The sequence below is a fragment of the Eriocheir sinensis genome, chromosome 29 (genome assembly GCF_024679095.1).
Source record: "Eriocheir sinensis breed Jianghai 21 chromosome 29, ASM2467909v1, whole genome shotgun sequence".
NCBI classification, from domain to species: Eukaryota; Metazoa; Arthropoda; class Malacostraca; order Decapoda; family Varunidae; genus Eriocheir; species Eriocheir sinensis.
Window position 1 is genome coordinate 5,907,268 of NC_066537.1, and position 12,500 is coordinate 5,919,767.

Here is a 12,500-nt window from a genome sequence, read left to right on the forward strand (position 1 = left end):
ATTCACCTGCAATCAAGGTGGACAAGCCGTCACTCTACCTGGCGGGCGGTAGTGGTGGTGGTGGTGGTGGTAGTGGTGGTGGTGGTGGTGGTGAGGAGGGGGAGAGGATTGTGCTTTGGTGATGGAGTGTTGTGGTTGTTGTTGTTGGTGGTGGTGGTAGTGGTGGTGCTGGTGGTGATAGGAATGGGTGTCTAGTGTTTGTGGTGATGGGGTTGTGATAGTGTATTGGTGATGATGGTGGTGGTAGTGGTGGTGATGGTGGTGGTAGGAATGGGTGTCTAGTGTTTGTGGTGATGGGGTTGTGATAGTGTATTGGTGATGATGGTGGTGGTAGTGGTGGTGATGGTGGTGATAGGAATGGGTGTCTAGTGTTTGTGGTGATGAGGTTGTGATAGTGTATTGGTGGTGGTGGTGGTGGTGATGATGGTGATAGGAATGGGTGTCTAGTGTTTGTGGTGATGAGGTTGTGATAGTGTATTGGTGGTGGTAGTGGTGGTGATGATGGTGATAGGAATGGGTGTCTAGTGTTTGTGGTGATGAGGTTGTGATAGTGTATTGGTGGTGGTGGTGGTGGTGATGGTGGTGATAGGAATGGGTGTCTAGTGTTTGTGGTGATGAGGTTGTGATAGTGTATTGGTGGTGGTGATGGTGGTGATAGGAATGGGTGTCTAGTGTTTGTGGTGATGAGGTTGTGATAGCGTATTGGTGGTGGTGGTGGTGGTGATGATGGTAATAGGAATGGGTGTCTAGTGTTTGTGGTGATGAGGTTGTGATAGTGTATTGGTGGTGGTGGTGGTGGTGATGGTGGTGATAGGAATGGGTGTCTAGTGTTTGTGGTGATGAGGTTGTGATAGTGTATTGGTGGTGGTGGTGGTGGTGGTGATTTTGGTGGTAGGAATGGGTGTCTAGTGTTTGTGGTGATGGACTCGTGATAGTGTATTGGTGGCGGTGGTGGTGGTGATGGTGGTGAAAGGAATGATGGTAGTGATGATGATGGTGATAGTGGTATTTACTTAATGGTGTTGAAAATACTGACTTGGGGTGTAGAGGGGAAGAAGGTATTGTGGAGATGGTGCTGGTGGTGGTGTTGATGGTAGTAGTAGTAGTAGGGGGAAGGTATTGTGGGGATGCAGGTGGTGGTCGTTATGATGGTAGCAGTAGTAGTAGTAGTAGTAGTAGTAGTAGTAGTAGTAACAAAAATAACAGTAGCAGGGACAACAGTAGGACTATCACATAAGCGAAGTAGAACAAACACCATCAACTCCACCCCCCCACCTCACCCCACCCCACCCCACCCCCATCACCACCGCCGCCGCCGCTCCTGCTGACAACATAAGCAGCAAACAGCAGTGACAGCACGTTAAACCAAATAGCTTATGCATGTCAACACACAAACACACTTACACACATACATTCATAATAACCAGACGTACGCACACACGCCATAACGCTACACACACACACACACACACACACACACACACACACACAGACACAGACACAGACACACATATACTGGCCCCGCCCCGAGAGAGAGAGAGAGAGGAGGGTGTGCGTGTATTTGTGTTAAATTAATATGTTGTCATTTGCTCCAGGCGAGAGAGACAAAGACGAAGGAAGATTGTTTTTTACCACTACGATGAGAGAGAGAGAGAGAGAGAGAGAGAGAGAGAGAGATTAACTGACCCTTTCTCTCATCTTTCTTAATGCTATTGTCCTGTCTTCTTTTTTCTTCTTCATCTTTATTTACTCCTCCTTCCTTCCTTCCTTCCTTCCTTCCTTCCTTCCTTCCTTCCTTCCTTCCTCATTCACTGTCCTTCCTCGCATTCAATAAAATTACGCGTAAGCTGAGGAATTACTGTCGGTCTTAGAGAGAACACAAACAAACAGACAGACAGACAGAGACAAGGATTGTAATATGTCCTTGAATGAAATAGAGAAAGAGGAAAAGGAAGAAAGGAAACAAAAAACAGGTTAAAAATGTCTTCATGAGGAAAATATTTGTTGGGGGGAAAGGGAAATATCAATAAAAAAATGAAATACCAGCAAGTCACCGCTCCACCCGAAATTGACCTCTCTTTTGCCCACTCTGTACTTTTCTCTATTATGGGAGTGGTGAGTAGCGGGCTTGTTTTTTCTACACTCTTTTTGTTCCCCATAAGCCGTCTCCTTTGTTGTTAAAAAAGAAAAAGAGTGAATGCATTATACCAAGGGGAACAATTTATGCAAACGGGGAATTGGTCTTGGGAGGGAATGGGAGGAGGGAGGATGTCATGTGTCCAGGAAGAATGAAGTCTATAGGAGAAGTATTATGGGGGTGATTGGGAAGAAGGGAGGGGGAGGGAAGAGGGTGAAGTATGGGGGTGATTGAGGATGAAGGGAGGGGGGGAGGGGAAGAGGGTGAAGTTACAGGTAGGATGTTATGTGTCAAGGAGAGTGAAGTCTATAGGAGAAGGATTATGGGGGTGATTGGGAAGATGGGAGGGGGAGGAAGAGGGTGAAATATGGGGTGATGGGGAAGAAGGAGGGAGGGAGAGAGGGTGAAGTATGGGGGTGATGGGGAAGAAGGGAGGGGGGCAGGTGAAGGGAGAGAGGCGGTTACAAAGGGCAGGAATGACACTCTCACTAACTAAACATAAGCGCACAGGTAACCTAACGAGGGCGGCGACAGGTGTGCAGAGCGGCCCGGGAATGATTCATAACAGGTGTGTGGGAGAGAGAGAGAGAGGTGTGTTCTTAATGTTTAATGACTCAACCTTACTGGCCCTTTCCGAGAGAGAGATGAATGTACTGACCATTTCTTTCCTGCTAAGTGCTTTTTCGTCTTAATGGTACACACACACACACACACACACACACACACACACACACACACACACACACAGACAAACAAATACAGACGGAGATTAATGTTAGATGAAGATTAATTATTTGAGAGAAAAGTTGACTAAAAGAGAGAGAGAGAGAGAGAGAGAGAGAGACGCACAAACAAACAAACAAACAGGTCATTAAACAAACATATTTATTGCTGAACTACGCGACGACGCAAATATAAACAAACAAAAAAATAAACAAAGTAAATAATAAACAGCTGTAAAAAATTTTGAAACAGCGCCGGACAATATTAATTAAAGCAATTCCCAACTTCTCCCATTTGTTTTCCTCTCTCTCTCTCTCTCTCTCTCTCTCTCTCTCTCTCTCTCTCTCTCTCTCTCTCTCTCTCTCTCTCTCTCTCTCTCTCTCTCTCTCTCTCTCTCTCTCTCTCTCTCGCCCTAGCTCTTTCTATCTATCTATCTATCTCAGCATCGGGTGAGAGAAGGAGGAGGAGGAGGAGGAGGAGAAAGAAGAAAAAGAAGAAACAAAAGATAAATGAAGAAAAAAGAAGAAAATAGCAGACAAAAAGAAATAGGAGAAGGAGGAGGAGGAAGAAGAGGAAAAGGAAGAAGAAGAAAAAGCAAAGAAAAAAAAAGGAGAAAAAGGAGGTGGAGGAGGAGGAGGAGAACGAGGAAGCAGAAGTAGAGGAAGAGGAAGAAGAAGAAGAGGAGAAGGAGGAAGAAAAGGAAGAGGAGAAGAAGGAGGAGGAGGTAAAAATCAAATACACCAACTCAAAATCACCCCAAAACTAACCCATTACAACCCACAACACACGGAGATGAGCACTAAGGCCACGCGCATCCACTAAACCACACCCTCTAATCCACCACCCACCCCTACAGCATCGGGAGAGTTCGTGAGCGTGGCTGAGGCTGTAGGAGGCGGCAGCGGAGGAGCAGGAGGGAGCGGAGGGGGGCTTGAGCAGTGGGCGAACGGAACCCTCTTCGTGGCGCGGGCTTCGAGGGGTCACGAGGGCCGCTACCTGTGCGAGGCTGACAACGGTGTACCGCCAGGGATCTCCAAGCTGGTGGACCTGACCGTGAATGGTGAGTAGGGGGAAGTGGGGTAGGGTATAGGAGGGTGAAGAAGGAGAGGGGAGGGTGTGAAAAGGGGTGTAGAGGGGTGGGGAGAGATGTAGAAGGGGGAGAAAGGTGTAAATGGGTGGGGTGTATGTGTATGTGTGTGTATGTTGAGGGTTGGGCAACTAGTGTAAAAATAAGTCCATAAAAGTGTGATACAAGCTAGTTGATCTGAGGGTGAACGATGAGTAGGCGGGGAGAGGTGTTGAAGGGATGGGGAGAGATGGGGAAGGTGTAGATGTGGGACGAAGGGTGTAGAATGGGGTGGGGAGATGTGAAGAAGGGGAGGGGAGGGTGTAGAAGGAAGGGGAGTATGTGTGTGTGTGGGAGTGGGTGTAGAATGGAGTGGGGAGATGTGAAGAAGGGGAGGGGAGGGTGTAGAAGGAAGGGGAGTATGTGTATGTGCGGGAGTGAGTGTAGAATGGGGTGGGGAGATGTGAAGAAGGGGAGGGGAGGGTGTAGAAGGAAGGGGAGTATGTGTGTGTGTGGGAGTGGGTGTAGAATGGGGTGGGGAGATGTGAAGAAGGGGAGGGGAGGGTGTAGAAGGAAGGGGAGTATGTGTATGTGTGGGAGTGGGTGGAGAATGGGGTGGGGAGCTGTGAAGAAGGAGGGAGGGTGTAGAATGTGGGGTGGATGGAGAGCTGGGGTGGAGAGAGAGTAAGATTTTGCCAAAAGGATTAATGTTATGGAGTAAAAAAGAAGAAGAAAGAGACAATAGAGATAATCATGGAGGAAAAAAAGTAATGTTCCCTCCTTCCTACCCTCTCCTTCCCCTCCTCCCCCTTCCCCTTCCCCCGCAGAGCCCCCGTGGTTCTTGTCCTCGGAGCAGCGTCAGCAGGTAAAGGTGGGCGCCGTGGCCACCCTCACCTGCCTGGCCCACGGCGACGACCCCCTCACGCTCACCTGGGCCAGAGGCGGCGACCCCCTGCCCCCCGTGCCCAGGTAAGTCACGATGTGTTCCTAATTGCCTTTACCTTTTTTTTTTTTTACAACAAGGAGACAGCTCAAGGGCACACAAAAAAGGAAACAATAATATTAAAAAAAGCCCGCCACTCGCTGCTCATAAAAAAAAAGAATCAAAAGGGGTGGCCGAAAGAGAGGTCAACTTCGGGAGGAGAGGTGTCATGTTTGAATGAGGGTAAAGTAAGAAAAAGTAAGGTAAGTTAAAGAAAAAAGTAATTAGTTAGAAAAATTAAAGTAAAGAGCTAGAAAAAGGAAGAAAGTAAGTTCCTGGTATTCCCTATAATTACTTTGACCTTTCCTCGTATTTTACCTTTCCTTCTTTCCTTGCATTTCCCTTTCCCAGGTAAAATCCACAGGTACAACACACAGGTAACCCTCTCACTCACTTACTCTCACTTTCTACAGGTATTACAAGATTATTACTAAGGAAACATGCAAATCAGACAGCTGTATAAATAAATAAGTAAATAAATAAGCTAAATAAGTAAATAAATAGAGCAAAATACACAGGCACACCAACACACACAGGTAACTCACTCTCACTTTCCACAGGTACCAGGTGTCAGTACGCGAGGGAACAGGAGGAGGAGGCGGAGGAGGCGAAGACAGAGGAGGAGGGAGAGAGGGAGAGCTCGTGATACAGAACGCAAGGCTGTCGGACTCCGGAACCTTCTCCTGCACAGCCTCCAACAAGCATGGGACTCGAATCTCCTATCTACATCTACTCGTCCAAGGTAAGGGGGGAGGAGGAGGAAGAAAGGGAAGGGAAGGAAAAGGAGGAGAAGATGCATTTTAAGAAAGAGATGAAGGGATAAGAGGGTGTAGATGTGTGTGTGTGTGTGTGTGTGTGTGTGTGTGTGTGTTTATGGTGTAAGAAGATTAAGGAAGGGGAGAGAGAATGTGCTTAGATGTTACGAGGTGGAGAAGAAGGAGGAGGAGGAAGAAGAGGAGGAGGAAGAGGAGGAGGAGGAGGAGGAGGAGGAGGTGACGTAAGCGTTAAGACAGCAAATGTAAGAAGAGAGAGAGAGATTACCTGTCCCCCTCATCAAATGGAGTAAGACAAGGAGAGCAGAATGAAGGAAAGGAAGAGTGGATTAAGAAGAAGAAGAAGAAGAAGAAGAGAAATAGAACAAAAACTAGAACAAGAATCAGAACAAGAAAAAAAAGACGAAGAAGAGGAGGAGAAGGAAGAAGGAGAAGAAGAAGAAGAAGAAGAAGAAGAAGGAGAAGGAGAAGAAGAAGAAGAAGAAGAAGGAGAAGAAGAAGAAGGAGAAGAAGAAGAAAAAGAAGAAGAAGAAGATATTAAGAAGACAAAAATGAATTAGAAGAAGATGAAAGAGAAGATGAAGAACAACAACAAAAACAAGAAAAACAAGAAAACAAAACAAGAATAACGAAAGGAAAAGGAAGAAGAAGAAAAGAAGAAAAAGATGAAAAAGAAGAAGAAAAAGAACATAAAGCATCTATTTCTTCTCTTCCTTCCTTCCCTCTTCCCTCCCTTCCTTCCCTCCCTCTCTTCCCCTCCCTACCTTTCCTCCCTCCCATCCTCCTTCCCTCCTTCCTCCCTTCCTACCTTCCATTCTTCCTCGTCCCCTCCCTTCCCTTCCTTCCTCCCTCCTTCCCTCCCTCCTTCCTTCCTCCCCCAGGGGCCATCCTTACCTTCGCTGCCCCAGGGTTACCGCCGTTTACCTGCTCAGGTGTCCCCAGATGCCCATTCACAGGCTAACCCGTCCAGAAGGGAACAACACCTGGATGACTTTTCCCTTTCTTCTTCCTTTTCTTCTCCTTTTCCTCCTTCTCTTTTACTTCCTCTTCTTTTCTTTTTTCTTCTCTTATTTTCTTCTCTCTTCCTAATTCTTCTTCTTCGCTTTTCTTCATTTTTTTTCTTATTGTACGTTATTTTTCTTCTTCGTTTTCTTCTTTTTTTTCTGCTTCTTCCAATTTTTCCTTCTCTTCTCTTCCTCCTCCTCCTCCTCCTCCTCTTCTTCCTCCTCTTCCACCTCCTTTTCTTTTTTTCTTTTTTCTTATTTTTCTTCTTCCTCCTCCTCTTCCTTCTCCTCCTCGTCTTTTTTCTTCTCCTTTTTCATTCTTTCCTCATATTATTATTCTCCTCCTCCTCCTCCTCCTCCTCCTCCTCCTCCTCCTCCTCCTCCTCCTCCTCCTCCTCCTCCTCCTCCTCCTCCTCCTCCTCCTCGTCTAGCCTTAGTTTCACGTGGCCAAAGTTATTATTTGATTTAGAAACTTTACCTTTAGAGTTAATATAGTAAGCTTGGCCTTGTGCATTAATTTAATCAGCTTATCTACCTGTCTACCTACCTGTCGACCCGTTTGTGTTTTTGTTTTCGTTTTCATAATCTGTCTATTTTGTTGTTCTTTTTCTTTCTTTTTTTTTAAGTTGCTTCTATTGTTGTTGTGGAAAGAATATGAAAACTCTCTCTCTCTCTCTCTCTCTCTCTCTCTCTCTCTCTCTCTCTCTCTCTCTCTCTCTCTCTCTCTCTCTCTCTCTCTCTCTCTCTCTCTCTCTCTCTCTCTCTCTCTCTCTCTCTCTCTCTCTCTCTCTCTCTCTCTCTCTCTCTCTCTCTCTCTCTCTCTCTACCTGTCTTTCTCTCTTTACCTTGATAACTAACCTGCATTTTGTTGTCTACCTTTTTTTTCTTAGCTGTTTTTGTTACTGTAAAAAAATATATATAAAAAACTACATCTCTCTCTCTCTCTCTCTCTCTCTCTCTCTCTCTCTCTCTCTCTCTCTCTCTCTCTCTCTCTCTCTCTCTCTCTCTCTCTCTCTCTCTCTCTCTCTCTCTCTCTCTCTCTCTCTCCCTATCTTTCTCTTACCTGCTTATCACCTGTCCTTTCGCTCCTGGGGACTCAACGCCCCCATCACCGCCTACGTCATCACCGTCACTCCCCCAGCTGGTGTGTGTGTGTGTGTGTGTGTGTGTGTAGTGGTAGTGGTGGTGGTAGTAGTAGTAGTAGTAGTAGTAGTAGTAGTAGTAGTGGTGGTGGTCTCTAGCTCTTCTCTCTCTACTTTTATCTCTTCTCTCCCTTCCTCCTTCCCTCGCTTTCTCCCTTTCTTCCTCCCCCTCTCTTCCTTTTCTCTCCCTTCTTCTCTCCCTTCCTCCCTTCCTTCCTTTTCTCTCCCTTCTTCCTCTTCCCTTCTTCTCTCCCTTCCTCATTCTCTCCCTTTCTTCTTCCCCTTCCCTTCCACTTCTCTCCTTTCTTCCTCTCTTCCCTCCTTCCCTTCCTCCCCCCCTTCTTTCTCCTTCCTCTCCTTCCTTTGCCCATCCCTTCCCCCCCTCACACTCTACCCCTATCACCCCTCACCACCTTCCCTTTTAACCCCCATCCCCAAAACACCCCTTAATAATCGACCCACCCGCCCACCCCAACAGGCACGGGCGGCGGGCGTGAGGAGCGGGTGAGCGGTCAGGACGTGCGGGCGGTGGTGTCTGGCCTGATACCCGCAACACGATACACCGTCAGCGTTGCGGCCGTCAACAGCGTAGGGAGAGGACGCCCGTCACCCCCCCTCACCGCCACCACGCACGAGGAGGCGCCCTCTGCCCCCCCTCAGAACGTGAAGGTAGGGTGGGGAGGGATGGGGATAAAGGGGAGAAGTTTGGTTGGGGAGAGAAAGGAAGGAAGGGATTGGAGTGAGAAGGGGAGATTGGATTAGGGTGAGAAGGGGAGGGATTAGGATTAGGAGAAAGGAAAGGGAGATTGGGGAAGAGGGGATGGGAGGGAGAAGAAAAGGAAGGTTGAGGAAGAAGAGGAGAGGGAAAATTGGAATGACAATGGGAGGTGGATAAGGGAATAAAGGGGAAGAAGTGGGTCCTGGGTTAGAAGAGGAAAGGAAGGGATTGGAGGGAGAAAGGAAGGAGTAGAATTGGGCAAAAGGGGAAGGGGAGGTAGGGGATGAGAAGGGGAGAGGGCTAAGTAGATGAAGGGGAAGGAGAAATGGGTTAAGAGAGGTTTGTGTTAAGGGGAGGGGAGGGAAATGAAAAGAGAAGGAAGGGGAAGGGAAGGGAAGATGGGTTTAAAAGATAATTCACATCCCCCTTCATTCTTTTATAAACACACACACACACACACACACACACACACACACACACACACACACACACACACACACACACACACACACACACACACACACACACACACACACAGTAATGTAATGAACCTCTTGCAATTCCTCGCATTTCACAAACACAAACAAACACAACCAAATAATATAGACCACACTAATATAATCTCTCTCTCTCTCTCTCTCTCTCTCTCTCTCTCTCTCTCTCTCTCTCTCTCTCTCTCTCTCTCTCTCTCTCTCTCTCTCTCTCTCTCTCTCTCTCTCTCTCTCTCTCTCTCTCTCTCTCTCTCTCTCTCTCTCTCTCTCTCTCTCTCTCTCTCTCTCTCTCTCTCTCTCTCTATCTATCTATCCTTCTATCCCCTAACTCCTTTTTTTCCCCACTCCCCTTCTTCCTCCTCCATCCTCTCCCTTCTCCCCCCTTCCCTCTCTCCCCCAGGTGGTCGCAGTCTCCCCTACGGCACTACGGGTGACCTGGGATCCCCCGCCCCCGAACTCCACCCACGGGACGCTCCTCGGGTACCAGCTGGGCATCAAAACACACAGGTAAGACACAGGTGGTTATGTTAAGGGAGAGGAGAAGAGAAGGGAAAGGGATGAGGTCTTGAATCTATGGGGTGTTGTGTGTCTATGTAAAGTTGTGTTTGACCTTCCCTGCTCTACGTATTACTCCCCTTTCCCTTCTCTACTCCCCTACCCATTCTCCCTTACTTATCTTCTCCCTCCTCCCCTTCCTACTCCTCTCTCTCCCTCTCTCTTGACAGCCCCGTTTTTTGTGTGTGTTTTTATTAGTTATAGAAAGTAGAAGCTGAAATAAAGTGTTACCCCTTACATATTCTCTCTTACTCCTCTCCCTTACCCCTTTAAACCCCTCTCCCCTACCTACTCCTCCCTCCTCCCTTTCCTATTCCTCTCTCTCCCTCTCTCCTGACAGCCCCGTTTTTTTGTGTGTGTTTTTTATTAGTTATAAAAAGTAGAAGCTGAAATAAAGTGTTACCCCTTACATATTCTCTCTTACTCCTCTCCCTTTAAACCCCTCTCCCTTACCTACACCTCCCTCCTCCCTTTCCTATTCCTCTCTCTCCCTCTCTCTTGACAGCCCCGTTTTTTTGTGTGTGTTTTTTATTAGTTATAGAAAGTAGATGCTTGAATAAAGTGTTACTCCTTATATTCTCTCTTACTCCTCTCCCCTACCCCCTTGAACCCCTCTCCCCTACCTACTCCTCCCTTCCATATCTCTTCCCCAGCCTACCATGAACGAAAGCGTGTCCTTTCTTGCTCCCCCTCACCTTCATCCCCTCATCTCCCCCTCCGCAGCAAGGGTGAGGGGGGTACCTACAACTTCACCAGCGTGGGGGGCGTGGGGGTGGCGGGCAGCACGCGGGTGGGGGGGCTGCGTCCTCACTCAGTGTACCTGGTGGTGGTGCGCGCTCACAACTCCAAGGGCGCCGGACCACCCTCGCCACACGTCCGCGCCGCCACGCTTCAAGACAGTGAGTATGGTGGTGGTGGTGGTGGTGGTTTACATAGAGGTATATAGATGGTTTTGTTTGTAGTCTAGTTTTGGTTTGTATCGGTTTGCTTCAAGTGATGTTAATATATATTTACACAGATAGGCTTTTTTTGTTTTGTTTTTGTTTACTCTTTTTGTTATTCTTTGCTATTTTGTTTGTTTTTTTGTGTATTTGTTTTCGTTTTGTCCTTGAGGTGCTTCAGATAAATTTTCATAGATTTTTTTTCCTTATTTGTTTTATTTATTTTTCGTGTTTATTTTATTTATTTTTTGTCCTTTTAAACTGATTCCCGTCCTGTTTACTTTTGTTTCTTTGTTTGTTTTTGTTTTGTTATTGTTTATGTTTATTTTGTGTTATGTCTTTAAATCAAGTTATTTCCTGTGCCGTCTACGTAGATATACACAGATAGTTGTTCTTGTTTTTGTGTGTTTTGCTCTCTCTCTCTCTCTCTCTCTCTCTCTCTCTCTCTCTCTCTCTCTCTCTCTCTCTCTCTCTCTCTCTCTCTCTCTCTCTCTCTCTCTCTCTCTCTCTCTCTCTCTCTCTCTCTCTCTCTCTCTCTCTCTCTCTCTCTCTGTTGCACGCTTTTCAACTCAAACTTTTTTTTTTATACAAACACTGAAAAGTAAACAAAATCAGCTCATTAATAGACCCTCTCCTCTTCTTCCTCCTCCTCCTCCTCCTCCTCCTCCTCCTCCTCTTCCTCCTCCTCCTCCTCCTTTCTCATTCATTCTCTCTGTTTCCTCCCACGCACGTTTCTCCTCTTCTCTTTTCAATGTTCTTTCTCCTTCTCCCTTCCCCCTCTTTCCTCCTCCTCCTCCTCCTCCTCCTCATTCTACCTTTCTCTCCCTCCCTCTTTCTTCCCTCCCTCTCTTTTCTTCTTTCTTCCTGTCCTCTAATTATCCTTCTCTCCACTTATCTCCTTCCTTTCTTTACCTCCTCCTCCTCCTCCTCCTCCTCCTCCTCCTCCTCCTCTTCCTCTCCTTTTGTCTTCTCTCTTCCGTCATTTCATCTCTTCCTCTTTTTATTTTTCTCCTAATTCGAATGTGGTTTCTTCCTCCTCTTTCCATCACCCTCTTCCTCCTCCTCCTCCTCCTCCTCCTCCTTTTGTCTTCTCTCTTCCTCTTTCTCTCTTTCTTTACCTACTCACCTTATTCGAATGCTGTTTCCTCCTCCTCCTCCTCCTCCTCCTCCTCCTCCACACAGAGCCCAGCGCACCACCAGGCCAGGTTAGGTGCGAGGCGGAGTCATCGTCATCATTAGCCGTCACCTGGTCGCCGCCGTCCCCCGACCATCGCAACGGAGACCTCACGGCGTACAGGGTTGCCTACTGGGTGTCCGCCTCCCCTGGTAGGTACTGGGGGGCTGTGGGAAGGGGAGAGAAGGGGGAGGGTACTGGGAAAGGTTGGGGAAAGGGGCGGAAGAGGAGGAGGCAGGGGAAGAAAAGAAGGGGAAGGAAGGAAGGGGAGAAGGATGCTGGGGAAGGTTGGGGAGAGGATGAAGGGATGGGAAGAATGGGGAGAGAAGAAGAAGAGGGAGAAGGGAGGGAGGGAAGGGAGGAAGGGATAGGGAGGAGGAGGAAGGGGAGAGCTGGAAGGGAAGAGTGTGTGTGTGTGTGTGTGTGTGTGTGTGTGTGTGTGTGTGTGTGTGTGTGTGTGTGATGTAAAGTGTTTGTATAAGTAAGTACGCGTTTTTTGATGTGGTAATGGCTGTTTGGGAGGACGAGAGAGAGAGAGAGAGAGAGAGAGAGAGAGAGAGAGAGAGAGAGAGAGAGAGAGAGAGGCACGAACAGACAAACGGACAAGGACAGAAACAGACATACAAATAAACAGACAAACAGAATCAAACAGGCATTCAGATAGGCATACACAGACATATAGCAGAGTCTCCCTTTCAAACAGACATACAGACACAAACAGACACATAACAAAGCCTCCCTTACAGACATACTCGTAACAGATACATAACACAGCCTCCCTTTCTAACTGACGA

The 12,500-nt window shown here is 47.4% G+C and overlaps 2 protein-coding genes across 3 annotated transcripts in view; both read left to right on the forward strand.

Annotated features, from left to right (window-relative positions):
• Nucleotides 1-12,500, forward strand: part of LOC127005274 (cell adhesion molecule Dscam2-like) — a 130,892-nt gene that overhangs the window by 118,048 nt on the left and 344 nt on the right. Inside the window, exons 15-20 of the mRNA XM_050874068.1 lie at nt 3,717-3,920; nt 4,754-4,895; nt 5,469-5,650; nt 8,306-8,496; nt 9,437-9,543; nt 10,315-10,490. Of these exons, the coding sequence (XP_050730025.1) occupies nt 3,717-3,920; nt 4,754-4,895; nt 5,469-5,650; nt 8,306-8,496; nt 9,437-9,543; nt 10,315-10,490 (1,002 nt within the window). The remainder of the gene's footprint in view (nt 1-3,716; nt 3,921-4,753; nt 4,896-5,468; nt 5,651-8,305; nt 8,497-9,436; nt 9,544-10,314; nt 10,491-12,500) is intronic.
• Nucleotides 7,789-12,500, forward strand: part of LOC127004878 (cell adhesion molecule Dscam2-like) — a 17,958-nt gene continuing 13,246 nt past the window's right edge. For both annotated transcript variants that reach the window (XM_050873080.1, XM_050873081.1), the window contains exons 1-5: nt 7,789-7,829; nt 8,306-8,496; nt 9,437-9,543; nt 10,315-10,490; nt 11,715-11,858. The gene's annotated coding sequence lies outside the window, so the exon portion shown is untranslated. The remainder of the gene's footprint in view (nt 7,830-8,305; nt 8,497-9,436; nt 9,544-10,314; nt 10,491-11,714; nt 11,859-12,500) is intronic.